At 41.6% G+C, this 27724-nt stretch overlaps 2 protein-coding genes across 7 annotated transcripts in view; one reads left to right on the plus strand and one right to left on the minus strand.

The window, feature by feature from the left end:
* Nucleotides 1-1532: 1532 nt before the first annotated feature.
* Nucleotides 1533-3055, plus strand: LOC107309402. The gene is made up of 2 exons (XM_015854189.2): nucleotides 1533-1833; nucleotides 2457-3055. The coding sequence occupies exons 1-2, from the start codon at nucleotides 1593-1595 to the stop codon at nucleotides 2633-2635; spliced, it is 420 nt and encodes a 139-aa protein (XP_015709675.1). The 5' UTR covers nucleotides 1533-1592; the 3' UTR covers nucleotides 2636-3055.
* Nucleotides 3056-3809: 754 nt separating this feature from the next.
* MYRIP (myosin VIIA and Rab interacting protein) overlaps nucleotides 3810-27724 on the minus strand; it is a 187239-nt gene continuing 163324 nt past the window's right edge. For 4 of the 6 annotated variants that reach the window (XM_032442401.1, XM_015854183.2, XM_015854185.2 and 1 more), the window contains 9 exons: nucleotides 26864-27513; nucleotides 21263-21502; nucleotides 15624-15686; nucleotides 10723-10917; nucleotides 9433-9594; nucleotides 7732-7836; nucleotides 7576-7636; nucleotides 6692-6810; nucleotides 3810-6273 (listed from right to left, as the gene is read on the minus strand). In XM_032442401.1, the coding sequence (XP_032298292.1) occupies nucleotides 6241-6273; nucleotides 6692-6810; nucleotides 7576-7636; nucleotides 7732-7836; nucleotides 9433-9594; nucleotides 10723-10917; nucleotides 15624-15686; nucleotides 21263-21502; nucleotides 26864-27513 (1628 nt within the window). In that variant the 3' untranslated portion in view covers nucleotides 3810-6240. The remainder of the gene's footprint in view (nucleotides 6274-6691; nucleotides 6811-7575; nucleotides 7637-7731; nucleotides 7837-9432; nucleotides 9595-10722; nucleotides 10918-15623; nucleotides 15687-21262; nucleotides 21503-26863; nucleotides 27514-27724) is intronic. The other 2 variants (XM_015854187.2, XM_015854186.2) reach the window with 2 other exon arrangements.

A 27724-nucleotide genomic window follows, 5' to 3' on the forward strand; every position in this document is an offset into this window, starting at 1 on the left:
GCAGCTGTGCTGCTCCGGTTTGCCCGTGGCTGCAGCCCCTTGGCACTACCTTTGGCTCCTGCTTCCTGCCCTGATCAATGGCTCTCTTAACAGAGCCTCACTTCTCTTCCCCTCCCTTTGTGAATTTAAATTCTGCTCTCCAGCACTGCTGACGTCCTCCTGACCCACCTCTTGGCTCCCCCCGCCATTTCCCTGCACTATAAAAGCCACGAGCCCCTAGCAGCTGCCCTGCTTCAGCTGGGAGCAGCGCATCCCGAGGAGCAGCCCTGCTGCGCACAGGTGAGTGACTCCTGCTACCTGCTTCGGCACCTCTCTCCTGTGGATTTCCCTTTTGTTTCAGCTTTTTCTTTTCTCCGCTAATGTACATAGCTGTGCTCAGTCCTGAGCACTTTGTCCGGTGTTGGCAGCAAAGCAGGCAGTGCTGAGGAAACCTGTCTATGCAGGGATGGTACCTGCTGGAGCCTGGGGCATGGTGGTGATGGGAGCCCTGCTCCCAGGCCTACAATCACCCCATGTTTGAGCTCTGGCAGAGGTTTCCACCACTGCTTCCAAACATGAAAGACAGTTGGCTTGCACTGGAGGAAGATTTGCAGTCGCTGGTCTCGAGTAAAATGCTGCTATAGGATTTAAGGGATTTATAGCACTTCGTCTTCTGAAGACATCCACAGTCATTTAGGTCTGATGGATCTGTAGCAGAGCCCAGTGTGCTGTGAGCTGAGAGAAGGGCTGAGAGGGCCAGGCTGTCCCCACATGGGGCTGGGACTCATGGCCAGAGCTGAGAAATGGGACCTAGGTGTAGTGACTTCCTGGTGAGCTTAGCTGGAAATAGAAATGAGTGCTTCCCTGTAACTTTTACCAGTGACTTGAATGTGCTGTAACTTTCTCCTCTGATGTTGCTTGAAATTGCCAGACTGCTCTCATAAACGCTGCTCAGCCGAAGTGTAAAGGCTCTTTCTGCACTTCCATCGGCAGAGCTCCAGACTGTCAAATGCAGTTAGATTTTGCACCAGGTAGGATTTTAGCATTATAACTGGGAGAAATGATGTGATGAAGCTCAACCAGAATGTGGCATAGACTCGGTGCAGTGGTAACCGGAGCTCAGCATCAGCCACCTTCTGGATGCTGTTTTCCTGACCCAGCAAGTTCTGGCAGTTACATCTGGATGCATTTACAGTGGAAACAAAACTGGAAATCACACTTTTGCCTGCTGTGAAAGCTGACATAGGAAGATAATTCCCTTTCAAGATTTTCTAATGCATGTAGATGTAAAGAGATGATTGTTTCAAATATAAATGTGAAAGGTATTTCACAGGTGGGGAAAGGGTGATGGAGATAATGGCCAGAACACAGCGATGACCAGTGCCCACGGTCATATGTAAGGCCACAAGGATGGTCAGCAGCAACCTCAGGGCCAGAATTCTATGTCCTGAGATGCTGTGCCATGAGCTTTCATGGATGATGAGGAAAAGCTCAAGCTGCACATCTTAACTTAGGAGATGGTTCATGGCAGTCTTCTTTAAACAGAAATACTCAGGACATTCCCAGTGTCAGCGCCTCACAGAACCGAGTCGTGAAATGGCTGTGATAGGAACATGCAGTCACAATTGCCATCTTCCTTCACCTTGAGAGCTTTGATGTCCCTATGCCCACTTTTCTCCTCACAGCCTTCCTACCACCGCTGCACCATGTGGCATCTGATCCTGTGGACACTGCACCCCCAGTGGTCACCAAAGCACTTAAAGCTGGTCATCATCTATGTGCTGGTGCTCTTGGTATCGCTCAGCTTTGCTTCGAGACAGAGCAGACCTTCTAAACATCAAATAGACAACAGAAGTAAGTATGACTCCCACCTGATGCAATGTGATGGTGATCCTGTGGCTGCTGATACAACAAGGGATCAGGGTCAGGCTGCCAGGCAGAGTTCAACTGCAAATCCCTGTGGGTGTTTCTATGGTAAAACAGTGGAGGGAGTTTCTGCTCTTCAATTTACACTTCTAAGAGCATATACAGATCTTAACCTCTGCCTCATAGCCCTGAGTTTGTCAAGGGGAACACTGCAATTTTTGATTAATATCAGAGAACGCACCGATGTACAAAAGACTGACAAAGTGCAAGACAGTTTATAATGACTATTTAAACAGCTCATTTTCAGCTATGTTTCCTAGATCCGTGACAGTTAACATTTACTTTTAAGAAGTAATAAAGCAAGCATCAGTGGCTTAAATGTGCTTTACATTCACATTTCAAGTCCTGTTCTTGACACCCTTCCTTCTCTTTGGAATGATTTGGCATTTCCTTGGGGTGGCATCACCTCCAGTGTTGGTTCATTTTCACTGTGCCTTAGTATCACACCTTCCCCACACCTGCTGTAGGACTAAACTAGGTTATAAAAATAAGCCAACTATGAGAGCATTCCAAAGGAAAAAAAAAAATCAACCCAGTGCTTTGAATTCCAGGCCCTGAGATCGACCCCTTCTGGTACGTGGGACGCGGCGTTCGACCCATTGGTCGGTTTGGGAAGAGGCAGCTGAGAGGCGGCCATGGAAGCATAAGGCCTGTGAGCAGGCGCCTGGATTTCATCCTGAACACCTTGTGGGAGCAGGAAGTGTTGGACGCAGAGGACAGTGACTGGTGATGGCTGTGTCCTCAGGTGGTGACCTAACCTCTGCTCTTCGAATTGCCCCTACCTTGCATCGCAGGGCTCTGCTTTTGCCTGGCAATCCCATGCTGCTCCTCTCTCTGCTACTCCTGCAAATTCCTTCAAGAAGAAACACATTCAGGGTGCAGGTAAAAGGCAATGTGTTGACACCAGCACTAAGTGTAACTGTGCTTTAAAAAGTGTGTATTCTCTCTTTCATCACCACCATTCCCTTCACTGAGCTGCGACGATGCTGCACACTGTAATGTTACATTTACCCAAAAATCCAAAGAGCTCCAGTGCTAGGATTTAAACTCAGCAGTGTTAGTGTACCATGAAGTGTTCCTGTCATGTTTTAAAGTCAATGGCTGCTGTTATGTGAAAATAAAAAGCAATGATTGGATGAAAGAAAAAAGGCTCTCATTACTTTTTAATGTACCTGCATTAACAACATGAAATCTGTAGCTTTTATGCAGATTGTTAACATTCGCTTGTGGGAATGCAGTCCTGAGCTACACTCTGGCCTTTTATCAGTCTTGCTGTGCTGCTGAAAATACATTAATGAACAAAAAGGAGCTTCTGTCAAAGATAATCATCTTCTCCCTGAGGAAGGGCAGAAAATTAAGAAATAATTACTATCAAAAAAAAAGTGCAAGGTTTAGCACTTGGGTCATGGTAATCCCAGATATGTACACATTATACTCATTTTAGAAGAAGTGTGATTTGCAGTCCGTTTAATCTGGATAACTACTCGCAGCAAGACTATTCATATGCAGTTTAATCTACAGCACGCATCCAGAAAAGATAGTTTACAATGCAGCTAATGAATGATGGTTAATGAGTCATATTGCAGATGACAAACTAGAGTGAACTCGTGTTACTAGTTATGTTTGTTAGGATCACTACTAAAATTAATGAAGGCTGAACTAATTACAGCAGATAAGTCAGTTCTTGTTTCTGTCTTTGAGTGGTCTGTTAACAAGGCATGGATGCTCCAGCTCATTGGAAGATGCCCTGATCTGGAGGCATCTGGGGGTATTTCTCCCTTCAGTTAAGCAACAGGACTTTGAATTGCCCATCTGCATTTAACTGGGAAGGGGCTGTTTGTGGTGCAGCAGTGTGAGCACAGTGTTTCCTGACCGAAGGGCACATAAATCCACACCACAGAGGAGAGCTTTTGGGTTTTCTTTATGAATCAAGTCCTTGGAAAGGCATTGTTTTTTGTTTCTTTTTCTTTTCATAAATTGCTTTTACTCTTTTATAATTTCTCTTGACAACAAATTCCCGGTGAGTATGCATATAACAACAACAAGGCAAGCTTAATATCCACTCAAACTTAATCAAATTGATCATATCGCCTTCATTTTACCCGTTAAAATATTTTCATTTATAAAAATTAATCTAAATAGAAATATCGACACTAGAGATTGAAATCACTCGATGGCAAAATGACCCTTTGTGTGCTAGAACGGATGCTTGTATGATTTGTTTCAAACAGTAAATTATATCTTCACACGTATTTGGCACAATAAACGTCTGTAAAAATTCAAATGCCATATAGCAGGTGGGATTTTTTTCTTTTTTTTTTCTTTTTTCTTTTTTTTTTTTTTTGCAATGCCTACACAGTACACATTTTTTTCTGTCAAAGAAGACTGAATATTTGAACATTGTAACACGATAATAGTTGCTTTTCATGCCTCTTAAGGAAAACGACCTATCCCAAACTTTGTTGGCTTGTTTAAATCACACTAACAGAACAAAAAGCCAAAGAGTTATTCTATTAAAATTAGTCATTTCTGCATCATACACAATATTAGTTATTATTATTAGACGAATATGTAGACCAACCACCAGTAATGACGTTTCATAACACACACACCTGCGTTAACCAGAACCTGGGAATGTATCGTATACGTACACGAGAACAGTCGAGGGAGGAGGAGGCTGCGTAACAGAAAATTCCTAGGCATCCTACTCTGTTTAATCTCCTTTACTGGATTGCATATATAAATAAAATCTATTTTTATATATATACTTATATATTAAACAGAGCGGGCCAAACTTTGCCCTCATGTCTGTGCAAACCAGTTCCAGAGAACCAGTATTGTGTGGGAGTAAGAGAAGGCGTAATTTCACCTATCGTAATTTCACCTAAATGTATTGAGCCAAATCTTCGGCAGGTGGGAATTCACTGGAGCCATGGAGCAACACTTACGCCTCCTAGGTGGGAAAGATGGCTGTAGATATCCTGATGTGTCCCTACCTAAGGCTGGACAGCAGCACACTGACAGGCTCAGCTTCAAATACTGGTGGTGGATGTGTGACTGGAGCTGTTTTCCCAGCCATCCCATCCAGCCCTTCCTTACCAGCACTGCAAATTGGCATGGCCCTACCCAGAATGGATAAGAGGGACACCTTGCAAGCAGCATCTTCCCTCCTGGGCATCTGTTCAAAGGCCTTTTGGAGCACATTTCTAGGGTCTCGGGACTCACAATCCAATTCATAGTGGTCCAGTCACAGTGGGCACCAGTGACAGGCTCTAGGTACTATGCCACATTGGCTATGGATGGGTAAAGGAAAACACATCTGGGCTACATTTGTCCCCTCCTCAGAAAAGACAGGAAGTGGATGAAGGAAATCTCTTACAGGTTGCAGCCAACTCACAGCCACCAACCAGTCAGCAGAGATCTCATCCACAGCGCTTTTACTTTCCTTCTCCAATCTTAAAGACTTGGTCAGAATTGATTCTGAACTACGGAGTGGTTGGATACCACCAAGCAGACAATGATACCAAGAAGAACGAGACAGACAAAGGTGGTGGTTTCACAACAGTACCCAGATGTGTCCAGATGCCGGGACTGTAACCCAACAGACACCTGGTCCACATGCGCTGCGTACCACTGATTCATGGCGCACCATGACATCCATGCTCCACCCCCTCCCCCCATCTCCAACAGCAGAACACACAGCTCTGGAGCTGGAACATAAACTCTGTCACAGCTACTCTGAGTGAACAGAGAAGTCTTTGCACATCGCATCTCCTCCCACCTGCCTTGTCAAAACTTCCACTGGCTCCTGGGGAGCAGTTAGGTACATGGATCCTCCACTCTCACCAAGCAGCTAAAAGCAGCGTACACTGCACAGAGTTGTTCTTATTGCTCGACAAGACAGATGCCTACATGAATGAGAGGCCAGCAAATGTGGATCACAGGTCTGCTTTGTTCACTCTTTCGGTATGAAATATTGGCCTATAATTGTGATTGACTGAGTGTACAAAAACATACTGCAGTTTAAAGACGACATACTTTAGTACAATCAATGGGGAGAAAAAGTGCATCTTAAAATGTGGAGCCTTGCTTTTGAAACTCAGCTTCCCTTCTAGAGTCTTGTGAGAACTTTAAGGCAGAGTTTCCTTTAGCAGACCACAATGCTGAAGACTTGGACAGCTTTCTCAGTGAGGTATCCAAACGAAGCCCTATTACTGAGGCATTGTGGGTTCTTGAGGGTCCATTTCCAGCTGGACATACACAATGGCTGTTGATTAAAGGCACTCTAGTGTACAGCCTTAGGCAGTGTGTTATTGGCAGTAGAGAAGTCAAAGTTTAGTACATCACAGCAGATCCTATAGCAGGTTCCTGGAACAAAGAGGGACAAGGATGAGAGAAACATCAGCGAGACACAAAACAAGCCTGCTGAAGGGAGCCCGGTCCTTCTCACTTCCCCATTTCTCTTCCAGATATCTAATGGCAAACTGCAGGCACAACCAGAACTTCATTTCTTTTCTTTAAATAAGGATAGCACCTAATTAATTACCTGACAGCTGGCATACATTCCCCTACAGCCTAACATTCAGGAGCACACAGCTGCTATGAGCTGGAGGTACTCAGCTTCCAGCACACTGGACACATTCGTTTAGAGAAATCTCAGCACTGTGTTATTTTTCTTCACACTATTAAGAGAAGTTTTGTGAAGGTGTTGAAATACATCTGTCCACATTGGCATATCTCTAACTCTTTTTATTAGCAGCTTTATAAGCATTTGTTTTGATTTTACCATTAAGTCCTTGGCAGTGCTTTTCCTCTCCTTAGTTCTTTGTGTTAGAGATCCTTGAAGCATGAAGTTTCTGTTAAATGTTCTGACAGTGGTAATTGGAGACCCATCTATTTTCTCACCTGGGAAAAATACAAAGAGGGAGATTTTTTTACTGAACAGACTGCAGTCAAGGTAGCAATAGACCTGAAGAGTCACAGCTTATAGAGAGAGAAAACCTTCCCTAACACAAATAGGAAAACATGGATTTAATTTCAATGGGAAGCAGCTTGCTGCGATACTGGAAGTTTAATAAAGTCTGAGGCCATGTTAAATACTGGAATGACACAAGAGTAAAACAAGTTGAAGCAGGACATAAAATTGTCAGAGATAAAGGAAACATGGAAGAAAAGAGTGCTGTATTTTACAAAACTAATTCACAGCCGTACACCAACATACCAGCATCTCTGAGTCTGGTAACATGGACCAAATTCGGTAGGCACAGTCATTAAGGAAGCAGCTGTAGGCTGTGTAGGGTGGAAAGTTGCTAGTAGCAGTCAGCCCTATGAATGCCTGCCTCTCACAGTCTAACCTTGCGTGCTCAGCAGCAGCAGCCTAACTTCTGCAGGACAAGAATTCAGCATTGCCTCCTTTGGTTTTCCCAGCCTTTTGCTTCTGCTCCTGATAATTTGCTACTGTCATACCATCTGCTGAAAGAGGGAGTGGTGGCGTTTTATGTACCCAATATGTATTCTATTTTTACAAGTGCAATGGTAGGAGAAGAGGGCAGACACATCTAGGCTTTCTCTGTTCATTTTGTATCTTTATCTTGGCCCTATTTTGTTGAGTTACGCTGAAACTTCTAAGGAGGGACTACAAACATAGCATAGGTAACAACTTAAGTGCACCTTTTATTGGTGGAGCTGGAAGTTTCCTCCTTTGCTGTCTTGAGGTGTCAATAGTATGCATCTGAAAACAACACAAACGCATTACTCAACTCCATTATGGAAAACGAGGCAAGACTTCCCCAATGTATTTTTGAATACTACATAATGTTCCGGCACCTGGTTTGTTTGCTTTTGATCCCGTTTCCTTGTCAGGCGAACACATGGAGCCACGTTCAAGCCTGCAACAGTGAGAGCTGATATTCTGCTCTCAATATCTGAAATCTTCAAAGAAAATAAGAGAGAGAGAGACAGACAGATGGGGAGGGGGAAAAAGAAGTTTGAAAATTACTATGGATGCCACCACTAAAATACACCCCTCCCCCCAGTCACATCTTCTTTAATCAAAGAATACAAACAGATGGCTGAGCTCTTCAGCAACTCTGACACTTTCCTTTCCTGTATACTTTAGGCCTGATGTCAAAAGGGGGTTAATTAAGATGAAGGGAAAGAGCAATCCAACCTACCGTGCGACTCCAAGGAAAAAGCATTTTGCTCCTTTTGAGGAAAAGAAGAGAGAATCCCCTGCCTGCCATCTCCTGGTTACTGCTGGCTATTCTTCCACATTCATTCAAGCTGTGTTTTTCAAAGGTTACATTCAAATAACTACTGTCTGGGACACATTTCGTAATTCAAAAGTAATTTCAAGAATACACAAAGTACATCCTCTGTCACAACATGCAAACGTTTCATCTTGAATATTTGCTGTAAGTAATATGCATGCTAAACACAAACATGCATAAATGCAAGTACCGCTATGTAAACACATTCAATGGAAAACAAATTGTCAGGAGTAATAACAGGCCAGGGAAACAAATGTAGGGGGAAAGTAGGCTGATGAGTGTCAGAAAGACTCAAGAGAGTTGTTGGCTGCACACCTGAGGCATTTATCCTGCAGAAGTCCTTCAGTCCAATTGCATGTTATCTTTCTGTCATCCTGCTCTCATCACTCAGGCCTCTCCCCTCCGCTCTTCTCACCTCCATTAATGTAAGTAGCAGAAATTATTGACCAAGGCCAATGAGGCCCCTGCTGGTGTGCCATCTATTTATTTCAGCACTGCACTTCTGACACCAGGAAGGTGACAAACTGAGGGCTTTGGGCACACTTACACTGAGCAAAACAAACAGGCACCCTCCTGCTGAGGCTGTGAGGGGCCTGCTGGTGGGCCTCCTGTGGCAGGAAGCACTGCAGCACACTGCTACCCACATGTGCACTGACCCCATGCGGCCTGGCAGCCTTCTCTTGTTCAGCTTTCTGCACCAGGTCTTGAAGTTCTCCTTGCAGTCCCAGACTTTCTGGAACTCACTTGAGAGACACGAGGCCACACAGCACAGGAGCCTCTGCCTTTTGCTGGGCTGTGCATGGCTCAGCAGCCAAATCCCATGGCAGATTTGCAAGTGCTGAGCTCTGCCCTTGGCCTTTTCAGGTAGACCAACCCTGGCTTCTTTGTAAAGTGCTCTAAAATCTGCTGATTAGAAGAACTACCCAAGGCTGCATTTGCAGTCAGACAACAGCCACATGCATGACAGCACACCACATGAGCTCTATGGGAGCGAGGAGCAGGGACAGAACTACAGTAACATGCTGCTGCACTCCTGTCTGAAAACAAGCTGAGGGAAGAAACAAATACAGCAAATACGGCTGTGCTGAGTGACACGCATCAGCTGTGCTTTGCTCAGCTCCTGTGACGCATCATGTATCCTTGAGCTGAGAGTTTACCACGGTACAAGAGAATATCACAAAGAAGTGTGTGCAGATGGAAGGGAAGCGTTAGGGAAGGTGGCATGAAGCAGCAAGTGGTGAGGAGCCGCCATCCTCACCTGCAGCTCTGCATGATGCACCTGGGCAGCTGCAGTGGCCACTTGGTCCTCCAGCTCAGCCAGCTCGGATTCTGCTGTCACGCTGCTGATTTGCCTTGCTGCATCCTCCAGGCTGGTCAGCTGCCCCTCCAGGCCATACACTGTGCCTGCCGTCAGGTACACCTGTGGGGGCAAGAGGGACAGGGGCAATGATTCCTGTTCTGTGAGCAGAGGTTCTCCATGACACCTCTGAGCTCCCCTTCATAAAGAAATCTAAGATACAGATTGAATGGAGATCCTTGGTTTATAGAAAAAGGTAATTTTCAAACACTAACTTTGACAACTGTGCTTAAAACTGTGCTGACCTATGTCAAAATACTACACTTTCTGCCTACTTACTGGATAGCCAAAAGACTGTTTCCATGGGGCTGGTAACAGGACAGTGGAAATGAAATATATTTTCTCATTTTTCCCACTGGCAGTTTCACACACTCCAATACCAGTAAAGGCTGCAGTGCTACAAGAAGACCGTGAATTAAACGTACTCTGCGGCAGACTTCATGGCTCAAGGGGCAAACAAATGGGATCAGGAGCAGATCCTTGAGTAGATAACTTCCCTACATTCCCTGAAGTAAAATGTACTCAGAACAAATAAGTGATCTGACTTAACACCTTTGCTCAAGTACTTAAGAGACAGACATGGACTGTAAAGTTAACATTATGATTCAAATATAAACATTCCTGCTTTTGTGGGATTTAATTATTCTTTCCATCTAATTTAGTGATGTGTCTTTGCTGGTGCAACATACAACAGCCACTTCAGATGAATAGGTTCTTGTTTGGATTTATCTATAATACCTAAAAGCTCAGAGAAAGAAGAAAAAGGAACAGTATAATCAGAAGTCTCTTCAGAAAAGTTTTCAAAGCAGTTTCTCCTAAGAAGAGATTCTGTCTTTGAAAATCTCCTGGGGGCTACAGACCTACAGGATGTGCTTTCTTTAATTGATCAGGATGCTATAATAGGAGCGGATTCCTGTGAGATCTTTATTAGCCCCGATGGAAGGGAAAACCCACTGAAATGTAATGAGTTACATAGCACATCCCCTCTCTCAAATAAATGCACAGTGAAAAAAAGGAACACGTAACACAGCTGAGCAGCCCTTCGAAATAAGATCTTTTGTTCTGCTGGTGTATTTGTTTAGCAACACAAGACTAATTCATACCACAGGCTGATGCTGCCTAAGCACTCTCTCTTTCCAGCTGCTTCACACACACACAACTACACCCGCTCACACAGATTTGTGTTCTTACATTTTCTTCCAGTGTGGTGAGCTGCTCGTCGAGTCGGATGGGGTCGGTCCCCAGTGGAAATGTCCCTCTTCCCTTGTCCTGAACATCATCTGGGAAATCACAGGGACTGGTGGATTCTGCTATCAGCTCTTCCGTGGCGTTGATGACTTTCAGGACCTCTGTAGATATGTTGCAGAGAGAAACAGCAGAATACTTCTGTTTTGATACAAGAGTAGAGAGAGAAAACAGCACTATGTTAGCACAGAGGGGCATTATATAGCATGGCTTTGCTTAAACCTGTAGGTTTAAAAATGCCAAAATAATACACCTGGCTAGTCGCTGAGGTACCTATTTCTCCCTTTCCAGCACATGCACACGGATACAGCAGGCAAAATAACACACATACACAACTATTCCACAACAATTTCTACTGGAGGGCTATTCCAAACCTTATGTGAAAGGAACATACCTGTATCTAGCTTTAAATTCCAAGTCAGCTAGATACAGCTATTTTTGCAATAGCTTTTAAAACAGATTTTAAACCACAGTCTTCTTTTTTGGGTGCAGGCACACAGATGTGGAAGCATGTCTCCTTATCTACAGGAGCTGTCCTATTGCAGCCACAAACAGGGGAGTGCAATCTGCAGCAGCCCTGTGAGGACAACAGTTTATACGGATGATTGTGAGGAACTGTATGATGGCCCCAAAAAAGAAAGATTGAGCTATGAGCACATAAACATTTGTTAAATAAACTATATCAAAGACCAAGGAAAAGCATGCAGTTTAATCCATGTTCCAAAAACATAATAACCAACTGTAAGCCTTTTTTCTTCACTGGTGTTCCTGATTTGCAATTGCTTACTACCCATCCCAATTCAGATGGTTCTTACAGAGCTTCAGCCTCCAGCACAAAACTTCCAATGGCAACAAAATTTTACCTGGTGTACCCTCAAGCATCAAACTCAACATCTAAACCATACAGCTTGGCGACTGAGACAGAGTCTGTCTCAAACACACATACGCTTATGCATGTGAGTACGAGACCCATCTACCTATACACCTTGTAATGCAAACGTTGTAATAATCAATATTTCAGAACGTCCTCTTAGCAGAATATGGGAAAAATAGCATTTCTTTCATTCACACAAACGCTGGGGGATCAAACTGGAAAACCTCATATTCTCTTTCCTCCAGTTTGCTTTTCATTTCTGTGTTAGATAAGACTTTCACTGAACTACTGCTTCTTCAGCAGCGTGTGCTCAATTGTCGTATACCAGTAAGTTAAGGCATCCTTAGCACTGTTCTTTCTCTGAGTTACAAGAAATAATTGACTGGACACATGAGATTAAAAAAGAAAGAGAACAAAGCAAATACTGTATGCTACTGCACACAGATCTTTTGCTTGTTAGGACAGCTGTGAACGAGGAAGCCTAGGACTCTCTTATGGAGAACAAATACTTGAATCCCATAAATAGCTGACTGTTTTTTTCCGTTCATGTTCACAAGTGCCAATTAGGTTAAAAACAGATCAATAATTTTATAGGATAGAGGAGGAAATCAATGTTACCTTATTAGTTGCTTTTACAAGTACCTAATTCTTATTCTATTTTATCAGTAGAGAACAAGACAGGAGAAAGGCCAGACCCTGCATTTTCATCATCATCTACATTTTCTTCATCATCTTTACTGATGTGTGTTCTCCATTTCAAGAACTGTAACCTCACTTTAGTGTTCTTTTTTCCTTTCTTCTTTAAATTACCCTTTGCAGCTAATGATGGATTTCCAAAATGGATTAAATCTCATTAGAAAAAGGTTCCATACACCTGTATCAGAGAGTACATAGTGGCACTTATTACAAAGTACTGCATAACAGGGTTATTATGGTTATTATTTTCCTGGTAAATCTTCTATGATAGGAATCTTTATGAAATCAAACTTTGAATAAAATACCCTACATTCTCAATATGTATGATCAGGAGAAGAAAAGTTCAGCAAGAAACAAATACAAATTTTAGCTTTCATGGAATGCTGGGATAAGCTGTTAGTGTCAAATGCTGCTTGGCTTTTAAAACCAAACATTTGCATCACATTATATGTTACACAAGGCAGCTAGATGTATGTTTATAAAGTGCATGTCTCAGTAAATGTATTTTGATCCTGGCTTGCAGGTATCTAGGCACAGGAGTCACAGTTAAGGCTTTTATTTAAGCTTGGGAAACTTCTACTTACACAGTGTGACAAGGATACAGCACTAAATATCACAGAGAAATAACAGGGATACTAAAAGCGACCTTCCTTAGAGTACATCTGACAAGCAGATCTCACAAAACTGAAGAGCACGAGCAATATTTTGAAGTATTTACATTTAAACTTTGTGGAAGTTCTCTGCTAAGGGCTACTCAGAAGTCAGCTTTGTCTTGGGCTGCATGCTGAGAGACGTAAGAAAAGATCAATGTCATGCTTGAGGAAGACATGAAATAAAAATGTCGAGCGTTCAGGAGTTCTCGAACTGGAAAAACTGTATATACTCAGTTCATGTTTTCACTAATGTGTCTATTTCTTCTTCAGCAGCTGTCAAAAGCTGTTTGAATCACTCATGTTCTGTAACAGCCAGCTTGCAAACACACTGAGCTACTCTAGGGAAAAATACTGAATGCATGTAAGGAAAAAGGAAAAAATCAGGAATTTTGGTGTTTCACACCCCCTCTCCATCACATCACATCAAACTTGAGAGTTCTGAGATTCTATAAAAATAACTTAAAATTCACAGACACGCGTACCAAGATCATCCTGATAGGTGGACATTTCAAATTGCTATAAAGACCTTTGGCTGTCTAATTTATCTTGCCCATGCAATAAAGGTCATTGTTAACACCCACAGGGCATTCAAAAAGACAGCTAACACGCCATGACAAAGTCTCTCCCATCTGTCTTGTTGAGCGAAGAATGCAGATGTGATATACACAGACAGCAATCTCTATTTACAAACAGCTAGCAGGGAAAAATTAAGCACAACCATTCTTCCTGGAACACTGCAGTGCATTCTGTTTTCATCTGTGATAGCCAGTTAGCACCGCTCTTCTCAAATTAAATTGATAAAGATTTTTCAAATTTGAGTCTATGCACCACTTATGAGAATCTCATTTTCTACTGAATTTGAGATTAAGAGCTTAGTGGAAAGAAGAAAACATCCATTTGTCTCTTTGTATGATAATTAATGCTCAGGCTTACAAATGTAGACACCATCAAAAGGAGAAGTTCAGGCTCTTCAGTTCTTCATGGAAGAGGATTAAGTACTTCTAGGCAATTCAGATGCCTATGACATCTCCACATCAATTCTTTTCCATGAAAATTATATATTTTATTGTTTGAGCTCTTAAAAGTAGTAAAGTTCTCCTTTAATTGCCTTATGTTTCTCTTCACACTGTTCTATAACATTATATCATTGTTAAGCTCTGTTAAACTGCTGTGGAAGGCAGCAACTAGATATTCCTTAAAGCACAATTGACATCAACAGATCAAGAAATAGAGCAAGGGGAACTTTCTTTATTGCCAGTTTTGATCATGTCATCTGCACTGCAGCTATATTCAGCTCCAGCCTCAAGTCTGTTTCTCATTCAATAGGCCTCACCTTCTTCATGTGAGGAGCTTGTGGGGCTGGGGAGAAGTTGGGTTTTGCTTCTGGTTCATTCATCATTTCAGGGTAACTAGACTGAATACAGACTTAAAAAAGCAACACCAGAACCCAAATCTGCCTTTTCCCTTCTCTGATGCCTGTGGGAGTTCACTGTAAAGCTTTGAGAAGGCCCTGAAAAGACCAATATTTTGTCTTTCTGCATAGTCAAGCAAGGCTGGGGATACTGGCCACATCATGCTGTGGGAAGAACAGAGCTACCAAGGCCCAGCCATCAATGGCAGTCAGCAACCCTGACATTCAAGAGGTCTTTTGAACTAAAAGTGTGTTGCAACCAATCAACACCACAAAGACTGGGAAAGGAAGCTAAAATTCCCCTTGATAATGAAAGGAAGACAAGTGCACAATAATAAACTATGCTATTAAGAAATAACTCTTCTATTTGAGACTTCTTACCTTGACTTTAGTATCAATATCCTCATTTACGAGCACTCACTTAGAAAAGGAAAGCCGAATCATTGTATAGAATTGCCTATTTTTCTCTTTCTGGTTCTGCAAGGTAATTATCGATACTACACTGTAGCTAATGAATTCAATCTGCTGTCCTAGCATGCATTTTAAAATACATGGTAAGTATACATTTATTTAGTGAACAAAATGAAAATATGCTCTAACACTTGGTTCTTACAAACCGAGACTCAAATAACACAGAATATTAGATCTGTTCCCACCTAAAAGAATGATAAGCAATAGACACTAGCAGCAAAAAGAGAAAGTGTCTGTGCGCTACAATGAATTAAGGGTTTTGTTCACTTTTAAACTGGGAGTTTAGAAAGAGTTTTGGAGACTACTGTGATCAGGAACTGCCAAAAATGTATTGCTGAAATCAACTTCTAAAGTTTTCCTTTTGAATTTTGTAATCGATGTGAATATGAAGATGTGGGAATATGAAGATAATACACCTTATGTCTGACCTCTGCTCTTTGCTGATAAAATCAAATTTTCTCATAATGAAACCAAATAAGAGCCGGTCTGCTTCAAATATCTATTTCACGCTCATCACTCCCATCATAACATAGGTATACTTCTGATTAGAAGACCATTTTCTGCAATGATCATTGAATCTAGTCAAGAGGTTTGCTATTTCAGGCCTGACATTTCTAGGAAAACATTGTGAATTTGAGAATTTTGCTTGGGAAATGATGAAACCCTCAATATCACTTTGTAGCATCTCTTACGTACTGTGTAAGAGATGTCAAAAGACACAGACAAAACAAAGTGCTCTCACCTGCTGCAATACAGTGGATAAAAACTGCAGCTTTAAGTGAAGATCAAAAGCCTTTTGTTTTTCCTAGATAGTGGGAAAGCAGTTAAATAAGAAGGCAGAAAAGTTATGTCAATATCTGCAGCGGTTAATATTTATAAAGCTTTAGACGTAGAACTTCGGGATGAGCGCAAGGACAAAGAAACAAACACAGGAATACAGCAAATACTAGGAAGTACTACCCTCATTACTAAAATATCTAAAACAAAGCAATGTCTAATTTATTTTATATTCAAAATAACCAATCTCATTAAGACAGATTTTGCAAAATAACAGTTTTTCACAGAATAAAGCAGAATGCAAATACTGATTTCTACCTCCTTCCCCCCCAGAAACAGGAGACTTCCCCCTTCTCCCCCACTAGCAAGAGGAGACTTTTGGCGCAGTGCTAAGTCAAGTCAGCCATCTCTTCAATTCCTAGATGCCCTGTGTGTTTCATATTACAAAAGGGAATGCACTCTGCTTATGCCAGTTACTCATGCCTGAAACACTTGTGCTTAATTGAGATGCCTTGTGCCAACTCACTTCTTACTGCATTCCCTCTCCTGGAGTTCACTGTCCCAAAACAAACGCATAAAACCCTTCATACTACCACTCTCCAGAGTCAAGTCAGGAGGTTTACCTTACTTAACACCCTAACTTACTTAAGTCTGTTCAAACTCTACTGACTGGTTTTGCACTGGATCAGTGACAGAACCACAGTTGTGCTGTTGGCTGTGCTGGGACAGAAGCATCACTGATCTGAAGGGCAGCACTTTCTTGAATATCACTGCCACATTTCTGGACTACTCAGAAAATACAAAAAAACAAAAGCATCTGAAGACTTTCAAACGCAGCTGTCAGACAGACACGAGAGACATGCCTTCCCCAGACTAGCAGCTAGCGATCCTGTGGGATACCCCAACACATCTCAGATGGACAAGAAACCCAGACATAGGCAACTGCATCGAGCCCTGAAGGTGTCAGAATTGGGGGATCACAAACATCACTGCCCATTATTTAAAACTTGAATAAATAAATAAATACATAAATTACAATTATGCTTTTTGAAGCAACTATTTTGCTTGAAATCAGACTCGGATTTGGCAAAACACGCTCAGGATCAACTTAATTTTGCACAGTAAAAATCAATAATTAATATCTGGGAGAAATCTCATGAACAGCATTTGTGTCCAGCTTTAGAGAACTGCGAACTTCCATATGTCCATTTTAGGCAATCACAGACTTAGAAATGTTGAAGGTGGTTGTGCTGAGGTTCTACAAAAGTTTAAGTCGTAAAATTAGCCAGTATTAATTAATACTTGTTTAAACCCTCAAGTATCACACATGATCTAAACAAGCATCTCACAGGTCAGCATTTTCCACCTTCTGTCTTACAGGCAGACGTACAACGCAGAAGCTCAGTTGGAGGGAAGAACTGAAAATCCATGAATGTCCAACTTCAGCTAACTCCCCACTGAAGACATAAGATCTGCCAACTCTTCTCATTGATCGAAGTGTTAATGTACTAAGTACTTTTAAAGCATCGTATAATCATTGTGATTACATGAGATTCCCGGCTTCCATTAAAAAACACAGCTCTAGACTCTTAAAGGTATAGGCATGTAGAAAACAGATTTTCATGAGCACAAAGTACTCAACTGCCCGTAATTCAACAGAAGGTACATGTTGTTTGAAATCTTATTCTGTTGGTCAGGTGTACTGTAATTAGTAATTCCCTGTGATTTAAGGTTGCTAATGTGTGCCAGAATAGAGCTTAAGAATAGAAAACTAATAGCTAACAAAGGCAACACAGTTGGAATATACTAAAAAATATACTTAATACAGCACTAAAATATACTAAAATACAGTGTTTAGTGTGTGCTCAGAAGCTGTCGGCTTCTGAGGCAACAAAGGTCTCAGGGCTGTAGGCAACAAAGCTTTGCTCAGTTAGAGCAACTGTAGATTTACTTTGAAACTTCACACCCATATCAGAAGATTGGTTCTCCGGCTGAGAATGTCAAACATCAGCCTACAAGACCTGTAATTCCATATACATGTATTCTTCAAAAATCAGGCTTTTAAAGATGACAGTTTACAAGGGTCTCTGACTTTTCAGGCATCTGCAACTACTGGTTCCCTGAAAATATGTTCTCTATGCATGTCTCCATCGAGAGACATCATCTACTCATTTGCAAGTTAACGCATGTGTATATATGCTTCTGGATGGTCTTGAAGCAGTCAGGCAGTTGGACTGGATGATCACTGAAGGTCCCTTCTGATGGAACTATTCTATTCTATTCTGCTCTATTCCGAGTTTTGTATGTCTTTGCATTTCAGATTACCACAGCCATAACTAGTATTATACACTATCAACTTCAGTATCTCACTGAAGGATGTTGATCCGTCACCTTTCCAAAGACAAGGTATGTGTCAGAGGATTTAAATTACCTATATTGATGACTCTCAGGAGTAAGAACAAAAGCCATCTGTTTATTTCCATCAAGCTGAAGGAAGTTCTGCCACCCCTGGATGTGTTTAAGAGCCGTTTGGATGTGGTGCTCGGGGATATGATTTAGCGGAGGGTTTTTAGAGTTAGGGTACTGGTTAGGCTGCGGTTGGACTTGATGATCTTCAAGGTCTTTTCCAATCTGGGTAATTCTATGATTCTATGATTCACAATTCCAATGAAGCTGTGACTGTATACAGTACTGGGATATTTTGGTTTCTTCATTATAAGCAGAAAGAACACATACTGTGATGATGAATGACTAAGAGTTTTCTTCAGCAAGCATCAATAAAAAATGAGGAACTGTGAGCATTAATGTTTTCCTGAATACGGTACATCTCTTCTCTTTTAAACTTAAGAAAATTTTACTGTGACAAATGAATTAAGAAGTACATTTTTAAAAATAATTGACATATACATGTTAAAATAAGATATATGTATATAAAACAAGTAGTACTCTGTAGGTGCACTAAGTACACCACATACAGGATGTGAAAATTCCATCTAATATAACTGCTCTGCCCTAAAGCTGTCACTAGAGGCAGGAGTTTCCAAACACTTGTAGAGAGAGCAGCAATTTACTCAATTTAAGCATTTCATTTTTTTCCCCCAGTGATTACTGGGGAACTTCATCCAGTTGTTTTAAGCCAAAAATCTACAGCTTCCATTCAGAGAATGGGAAACACAGCTGGAGACATCAAGCCAAACAATGAAGATAGAAAAGCAGCTACTTCCAGTGTATGGCAGGTAAGAATCTGGAGGTAAGAATATACACAAGCACAGGCTTGAGGCAGATCCTAGGAGTAAAGGGTTTAGAGATACATCCATAGATTATCCTAGGTGAAGGCACTCTCCATCCTTCTTGATGGAAATGGGACATTCACCTTAGACAGATAATTCATTTCTGTTCTGGTCCTCGTTCCCAGAAGGGCTTTTTAGTTCAATCAGCAGTGGTCAGCATGTCCACATAAGAAGTCCAGTGCTGCCAAACGTTCTTATCTCCCAGATCCACTCAGGCTTGTTACTGTTTGTTGTGTAGGTTCGCACCTCTCAGAGTCTTGACTGCATAGAAGCTCGGCCCTGAACAAGACTTGGCCACTTCTTTATTATTCATAACTTGAAATGTATTTTACTCACATGATAAAAAGAACTAGTAAACCAAGATGTGGAAGCTGGATCAAGAACTCCGGGTGGATTACAGAGACAGTGTCCAAATATATAGTTATGGTGTCAGGAAAGATAATATCCACCTAGAGTTGAATTTGGTGAAGAACACGAATGGCAACAAGGCTTCTGCAGGTAAGACAGTAACAAAAGGGAGATGAAGGGAAATGGGGCTCATTACTGAAGTGACATGGTGACATGAAACAAAAAAAATGCTATGACTAAACAATATTGTCTTCAGCTAAACTTACATGCAATATTTGCTCTCAGGTTCCTGAGTCCAATGGAGAAGGCTGGAACAATGAAGAAAAGCTCTTGGTAGATGAGCAAACATCTCAACAAATGGGACATATGCATGTTCATGAGACCTGATGGGGCACGCTCACCACAGCTGAGGGAGCTGGCCCTTGGCATTGTGAGATCACTCTTCTTCATCTCTCAAAGATGACGATAATCTGGGGGATGTTGTTGAGCACTGATCCAGAAGCAAATCCTCCTGGAAGCCACTTTCAAACATACGAAGGACAAGAAGGTGACTGGGAGTAGTCAGCATGGATTTATGAAAGGAAAATCATGCCTGGTCAACCTGACTGCTTTATACAGTGAAGTAAATGACTACTTCACTGGACTCAAAGAGAGCATTAAATGATATTTTGGCTTTAATGAAGCTTTCAGTACTGTCTCTCATAATATCCTCATATGTGAACTGAACAAGTACGGACTGAATGTGTAGCCAGGAAGACAGTGAGCTGGGTTAGAAAACTGCTGGTCTGAAATGATTGTATTGAGAGGTTTTAAGTCCAACCGAAAGGCAGTCATTAGATGTATACCCCTATGGCCAGTACTGGGACCAGTACTGTTTATTCTCATCATTATCAGAAACACTGTGTCAGAGTGTACCCTAAATTAGGAGCAGTGGTTGAGACCTGAGATGGCCTTCTTGCCATTCATAGGGACCTTGACGAGCTGGAGAAATAGGCTGATGGGAATTTCCTGAAGTTCAACACAAGGAAATCCAAATCCTGCACATGGGGAGGAATTTTCCCTTGTATCAGCATAGGCTGGAGACTATCTGGCTGGGAAGTAGCCTGATGGAAAAGGAAATACAATCCTGGAAGACATCAAGTTGCACATAAGCCAGATATGTGCCCTTGCAGAAAAGAAGGCCACCAGCATCTAACAGACAAAGGAAAGAGATTACCCCCCCACACTACATGTTAAATTTAGCTCATCTTTGGTTTTTGTGCTGAACTGAGAACAAAAATGGTTGAACACGGCACCAAGTGCACCCTATCACATGAAAAGAAGTTCAGAAACAGGAAGAGACTGTATGTTAAGTCCTGTGGGATGATGCTGAAGTCAGACTTCTTATTGTAAGGGTGAAATGAAATAAGTGGAAGATCTCCTACATTATGAATTGGATTATCCATTATCTGGCACTAGATTGCCAATTTGCTTGAATATGTCACTACTGACAGGAGCTTATTATTTGACAGCATAAAAGGGCTGTAAAGTTCTAAGGAAGCACAGAATATTCCTACAAATAGAGGCAAAAGAAGAACCCATAACATCAGAATGAGCTAAACAATATTACGGAGAACAAACAACAGGATTGAAAAAACTTAAACAAACTGAAGAAAAAAAAAAAGGAAATATTGATGTAATTTTAAATTAAAACATATGAGAAGATTCTCCGTCAGTATAAACAGACTTAATTCCATTAGTGGATCGGTCACTTAACAGTACACAAAGTTCACTCCTTTTGAGTTAATGCTGTAGGCTCACAGGAAGGAACAGTCGAAGCTTTACCTGCACAAGAGCTACAAGCTCAGAAGCACTTCAGAGGCTGAAGTTTTTTAATCAACCATGATTGATTTTCTAGACACGAGTTCCTCTTTCTGTATTATAGCTTCTACAGCACTGGACCCACTTCCTTGTAATAAGCGCTTACCTTCTTTAACTCCTCCTGAATACTTCTGCCATTTTCTTCTGAGGACAAACTTTCCTTCTGGTTTTCAGGGTCTGTTCTAGGTTCAGACTCTTGTTCTTCACCAGAAGATGTTTCTTTGTCACTCATTTTAGCAGCGAGCTGAAATAACCTGGATTTAAGCTCCTCTTCCATAAGTTCAGGCTTGATATTATGATGTTGATCCTCGCTGCTTCTATCTGTTTCTGATAAATCATCCAAATCCTACAAAGAAATTAGAAGAACGGTGTAATTATGGTACAGGTACAAAAGGGAAGCAGTTTCACAGAAAAGGGTATAGACATGATCAGTGTGCAGACAGGCTAGAAAGAAAGCAAACAATGTGGGCTGAAAAATAATTACCACATCTTTAGAGAGGAAGACCAGCAAACCTAAACCTATTGGATAATGTTTGTCATTCCTGGCTTTTATATCACGTTGAAAGGAGCTACCACAATCACTACACATCTCAGTACAGCTAATGAAATGAAAGCATAAATGGCATTTCTCATTCCCAGTACTGCACTGTCATCACTCTCAGTTACGGTGCATATAAGGAAACCCAAGTGTGAGAAGTAGCTTATTGTGTCAACCTGGCAGTCATGTCTACCTTCCTTGTCTACTGGCTTTGCTCTTTACTTTCCTAGGGGTGACTGAAAGCAATGTTTGAAAAATAACTTTTATTTTTTAAAGCAACATTTATTAAGATTTTCAGCTTTCCCAGTGATCGTTTCATCAGTGGACCCACTAAAGATATAATTATTTTCCAAACATCGAGCCCTCAGGGGCATCTTCTCTTACTCTGAATCCTTAAAGGTGAAAGCACTCAGATGTTTGGTTAAATATACTAGGTTAAAAACAGACCTGACCACATGTTTCTCACTTTGCAGGCTGAACAGAAAGAAAGCAAAATCCTTTTACATGCCTGCCTGGAATGGTGCCCGCTCAACATTTAATTGTGTGCAGAGAAGGCTTTATTTCTTTCTGCCTTCCAGGAGGAGGCTATAAAGAACACAGCCTGGGTCCTGGAAGCATCAGGCACATTGCAGCAGATCTAAGATAATGGTTTGGAGCAATCTTCAGACAGGAAATTATTCCTATTTGGCAGGAAATTTGCCTTGCACTCTCTTAGTGTGACAGGACCAGACACGGCTGGAGAGACTAAAAGCTGCATTTTCTCTGTCATTTATTTGGAAATACATAAGCAGATTTGCTTTGCACAGCTACTCTCTTTCTGCAGCCTTGGCAGCAGTGTTTATGGATGGATTAATTGCCTCCAGTTCTCACGGAAAAAGTTAAACTCTGACGATTCCCTCAAATCCTCCTCACTCAACTGCTCTTCATGGACTGACACATTATGTTCGCAGTGTCAGCCTCCATCTCTCATACAGTAAACTCTACTGTATTCTCTGGCACTTTCACAGCTTAGTGTTACAATTTGGTAATGAAAAATGCATACCACTAAACTACAATGAGATCTGAAATTTGCTGCTGAATCCATCTATCCAGCAATTTGGAGAAAAACTGTCACCATTTAGATAATTTACAGCACGTCTGTATTTTAGGAGAGGCAATTCATTAACTTGAGATATTCATTTTTAGTTACCTAGTTTCAGCTAATTACTAGAATCCCTCTTAATTTAATTTGGGCATTTGGGCATTTATTTAATAGGTGCCTCCAAAGACCTACTCTCCTGCTTCCAGATGATGTGGTTTAGGATTACAAGACTTGCTAGTGAGTTCTGACAGCTTTATACCACGAGTGTAGGCTTCCTCAAGCAAGGGCAGGAAAAGTATGGTTTAGCCTGGAGTTGAGACTGCAAGGCAATCATAGAATCATAGAATTACTCAGGCTAGAAAAGACCTTAAAGATCAAGTCCAACCACAGCCTAACCAAAGTACCCTAACTCTAACAACCCTCTGTTAAATCATATCCCTGAGCATCACATCCAAACGGCTCTTAAACACATCCAGGGACGGTGACTCAACACCTATTCCAGTGTTAAACTACCCTTTCTGTAAAGAAGTGTTTCCTAACGTCCAGACTAAACTTACCTTGGCTTGAGGTATTTGAGGCCATTTCCCCTCATTCTGTTACCTATCACCAGTGAGAAGAGACCTGCCCCGCTCTCACTGTAAGCACCCTTCAGATACTGGAAGAGAGCAATAAGGTCTCCCCTCAGCCTCCTTTTCCCCATACTAAACAGTCCCAGCTCCCTCAACCTCTCCTCATAGGGTTGATTTTCCAAGCCCTTCATGAGCCTCACTGCCCTTCTCTGGACCTGCTCCAGTACCTACGTGTTCTTTCTGTACTGAGGTGCCCAAAACTGAACACAGTACTCAAGGTGAGGCCTCACCAATGCCGAGTACAAGGGCTGGATGACTTCCCCAGTCCTGCTCACCACACCATTCCTGATACAAGCCAGGATGCCATTGGCCTTCTTGGCCACCTGGGCACACTGCTGGCTCATATTCAGCGAACTGTCCATCAGTACACCAAAAAAACCCACCATTCTATGCAGACATAGAACGTCAGCATAGAGTCCTGTGGGAGGACACACTTTGTGGGTGTTTATTTTCTTACAGTTGGATTCTTATTACCCATCTTTCTGCTTTCCAGCCTCCTCACATTTAGCAGCTGGAATATTTACATTTGTAGGAATTGTCAGCTCCTGCTTACATGCAGAGATAATGATATCCTTGAACGCTCCATTTTGCTGCTTCTGTTATTGCTGGGCTGCTTGACTTGTGCTTGACTATTTGTGATGAAATGTTACCTCCTTTGTGGATTAACTGATTAAAAATGCATTAGAAGCTGTGACAATGAATAAAAATAATAAAGACACAGGAAGGTATTATTTATTTAATAGAAGCTCTCTTAAACTTAATTATTCTTTACTGGTCACACTTTTGATCTATCTGCTAAGTTTAGTGACATCCTTCTGTTCATATAAATCGTTATGCAAGTTCCTATTAGCATGTATCAGCAGTAAATAACACTAACATCTGCAAACAAGAATGAAAGGGCTGCTGGTTTATCTGAAAGCAGAGCCTGAGGCTCTGACACCGCCACACTAGAAGTAAATCAAGTAGGTTTAACGCAAGTGTAAATCCTTCGGCAGACAATGAAATAGGAAATGCACTTTTCCTAATACACGCTGGACAAATCCTTGCAAGCAAATGGCTGATAACTCAGAGTAATCTCAGTGAAGGCAAAAGCCTCAAAATAAAGTAAGCAAGACAAATACTGCCTCTGAGGATCCTGAAGTCCCTGCTATATTATAAACCCTGGACAAAAAAGATTTATTTAAATAGGAAACACATTAGAAATTCCAGTTTCCAGGTGAAGATGACACAGACTGTGAGTTTGCAGGCAGCTTTTCAGTTAGAACTGAGGCAATTTCAGGACAGCTGATCCCATAAATACACCCCAAGTACCATCCCGTGGGCACCAGCAGTCCCATAGTGCTACTCCTCACCTGGCTGCAGGCCAGGAAAGCTGCAGTGTATGGGGAAGGACTTCTGATAAAAGAATCGAACTTGTTATGAGGGTACCCTCATCACTGGAAGCAATTAAGTGACTCTACTTTCCATCAGGAATCTAAGAATTACAGCTACACTAAGCAATGTCTCCTCTCAAAATGATAATGAAAGCCAATAAAGCACCAACAATAATGACGATGAAAACAGAGAGTATAGTAAAGAAACAATTAAAAAGAAAGCCCAATGCTTAGACTGCTAAACTGAAATCTTCTAAGACATGGATGAAAATGTAACTGTTAACAAGTTATCATGTTATTACTAGAATGCAACTAAATATGGAAAGAGTATGTTTCTTCACTGCAATTTACATGTGATCAGCTGTTTGCTGTCTGACGTCGTGATGCAATTTGGTGTGTTTTCAGCAAATTCTCTTTGATCTCAGCATGTGATCTGGAGACACCTTTGCTGCCTGCCCCATTATGGCTGAAGGAGAAGAGAGGTGAAACAGTCTCTTTTTGCCCATGAGATAAAATGAAAGGGGCTCAGAGTCCCAAACTTGGCATTTTGAGCATAACAGAGAGGTACAGTCAGCACTGAAGATGCAAGGCAACTCAAGAGAGCTGAAAAGAGCAATCGTTTTCTGCATCAGGTTGCACTCTGAGACACAAACTGGTCTGCTGAAGGATGCAGTCACATGCATCTGGAGGCACCCAGCTCTTCTGCTCTCCATTGGAGGAACATCTGAGGGACTTATCTACAACAGAGCAGTAGAAGTAGGAAGCCACAATACAAAACAGACACACACAGAACATGCACAAATAGGTGAAGCCAGAAATGGAAAGACAGATGTCTGTGTACAAAATGTAGTCCTTGTGGAGTCCCTGGAAAAGTCCTTAGAACATCCCATCTGATGCTCTAAGAGGCCTTTAATGGCCACTGAAATGCTGCTGGAGCATATAACATATCGAAGTCCCCTTCAAAATCCATAGCTCATATCAACATATGAGGACATGACTATAAATGAGTCAGTGCAGAACACCCACACCTGCCTCCTAGAAGCAGATGGATAGATACAGAATTAACTACAGTTTATCCTACATTAAAAGCCTGCTTAAAACCTAGAACCCCGATCTTGACCTATGATCAGTTGTACCAGAAGAGATATGCATCAGTTGTCTCCAGGAAAGATACGGGCAAGTAGCATAAGCAAACAATTCCAGACATCCTAACATTGCTCAGACAACTTTAAAGATCAGACTGTGATCAGAATTATAGGGAGAAGACGGCGTTTAGCTCCTTGCTTCAGACTCACTACTGCAGCATCGCAGGGACAACTGCATCTGCAGCACTGGGGGACAACTGGATTCCTTACATAATACCAGCCTCTGGCTTGAACAAATCCTAAACAGAGAAGACTTCTTTGCTTTCATGTTATCTCCTACATGTTTAAGATAAATGTTTGGGAGTGCTTTGCTGACTTTAAGTTCTATGATCAGTGTTTTTTTTTTTCAAGTCAGAGCACTAACATTCTGTTTGCTTCTTAATCAAATGACAAATCACTTAAATGGAAGCAGTTTGTGAATACTTACCATAACACACCAGAACTGAAACAATCAAGTGATTAATTAAAAGCAGACAGTATTTGGACCATATTTCAAAATCACTCCTTCCTGCATTTCTACTGCTCACTAGCTTTATCCTGTACCAGGACAATTGCAAGCAGCACAGTGAGGACTCCCAGGCATATGAGTTAATTCTTATTCCAAGAACAAAGGAGTAAAATGAACAAAACCTACAGGTGATTACTCAACATTTGTTGGTTGTTGGCAAATCCTGACTTTTTCTTAAGGAGCACTGTATTTTTCAGCATTACTGATGCGACTGATCAGATGGAAGTGGCATATCTGAGAAAGAAGCAAAGCCTGTTCATGGTATATTTAACACCTTACCTTTTGTTTCTTCTCGGTTATGAGGCATGACAAAGATAAGGCTTGCAAGAAGATTCCAGCTCCCACTCACAATTCCCATGTTAATGCCAGCACAGTTTAATTAGTTTTGCCTAGATATTTGTTTTTAGATTGCATTCAGTAAGATCAAAATTACCTGACTTAAATTCTTCACGTTGGCTCTTGTGTGATTTTTTCCTTCGCATAATTCTTCAGAGATTGTTTTGTTCTTTCTCCACCTTCTTGATCTCTTTTCTAGATCATACTGAACTTCTTCAGTCTCACTGCTATCTGAATACTCCAAGCTGGTTGCCTGTGGGTTGAAATTTACATCCAGTTCTCCATGGAAATGCTTTTTTTCCATTCTGGGCACATCACTCTGAGTTCTGCTTTGTAACCAGAGAAGTTTGCTAGGTCCTTTAGCTTCCTGGGAAGAGTTTACTGACGACGTTTCAGAATCAGAGAACAGTGTCTCAGTATTGGTGTATAACCCAGAGGAAGGTGAGGTGACTGCCTGGTACTGATCATTGCCATAAACCCATTCAGAATCATACCGGGAATTGGTACAATAGAAATCATCTGGTAATTGCCGAGGTCTCCGCCGCAGCTTGTTCAAGGCCACATTCCAATCGTAATCGTCCTCGCTGTCTGAGCCCATCTCGTCATAAGCAGACACAACGCTGGATTCATTCTCCAAAGCTTCAAATACTTGACTCTTTGGTTTGGCGAGCATTCGAGGGCGAGGCAAAGAGACATTCTGCAAAGCTACCCAGTTTCCATCAGTGCTTTGTAAAACAGGAGGTGGATCTATAAAAGTGAAAGAACAAACTTTTCAGATATCATACGTTATCACAGTGTGAAGAGCTCTTGATGCCAGCTTGCAATTAACTGCCCACAGACTGCAGCTTTCAACAAAACCAATGGACAAACTCACGTGTTGCTGCTACCATGGATTCTCTCATGCTGTTCTTCTGACCAGAAGTCATCACTTAACGTCATGGTGATGACAACATGAAAT

The sequence above is a fragment of the Coturnix japonica genome, chromosome 2 (assembly GCF_001577835.2).
Source record: "Coturnix japonica isolate 7356 chromosome 2, Coturnix japonica 2.1, whole genome shotgun sequence".
NCBI classification, from domain to species: Eukaryota; Metazoa; Chordata; class Aves; order Galliformes; family Phasianidae; genus Coturnix; species Coturnix japonica.

Excerpts from the sequence above, each read along its gene's own strand:
- LOC107309402 (XM_015854189.2), top strand. The coding sequence starts at position 1,593 with ATGCAGTCACAATTGCCATCTTCCTTCACCTTGAGAGCTTTGATGTCC. Across the intron at positions 1,834-2,456 it reads ACATCAAATAGACAACAGAA|GCCCTGAGATCGACCCCTTC; the intron begins GTAAGTATGACT and ends TTTGAATTCCAG.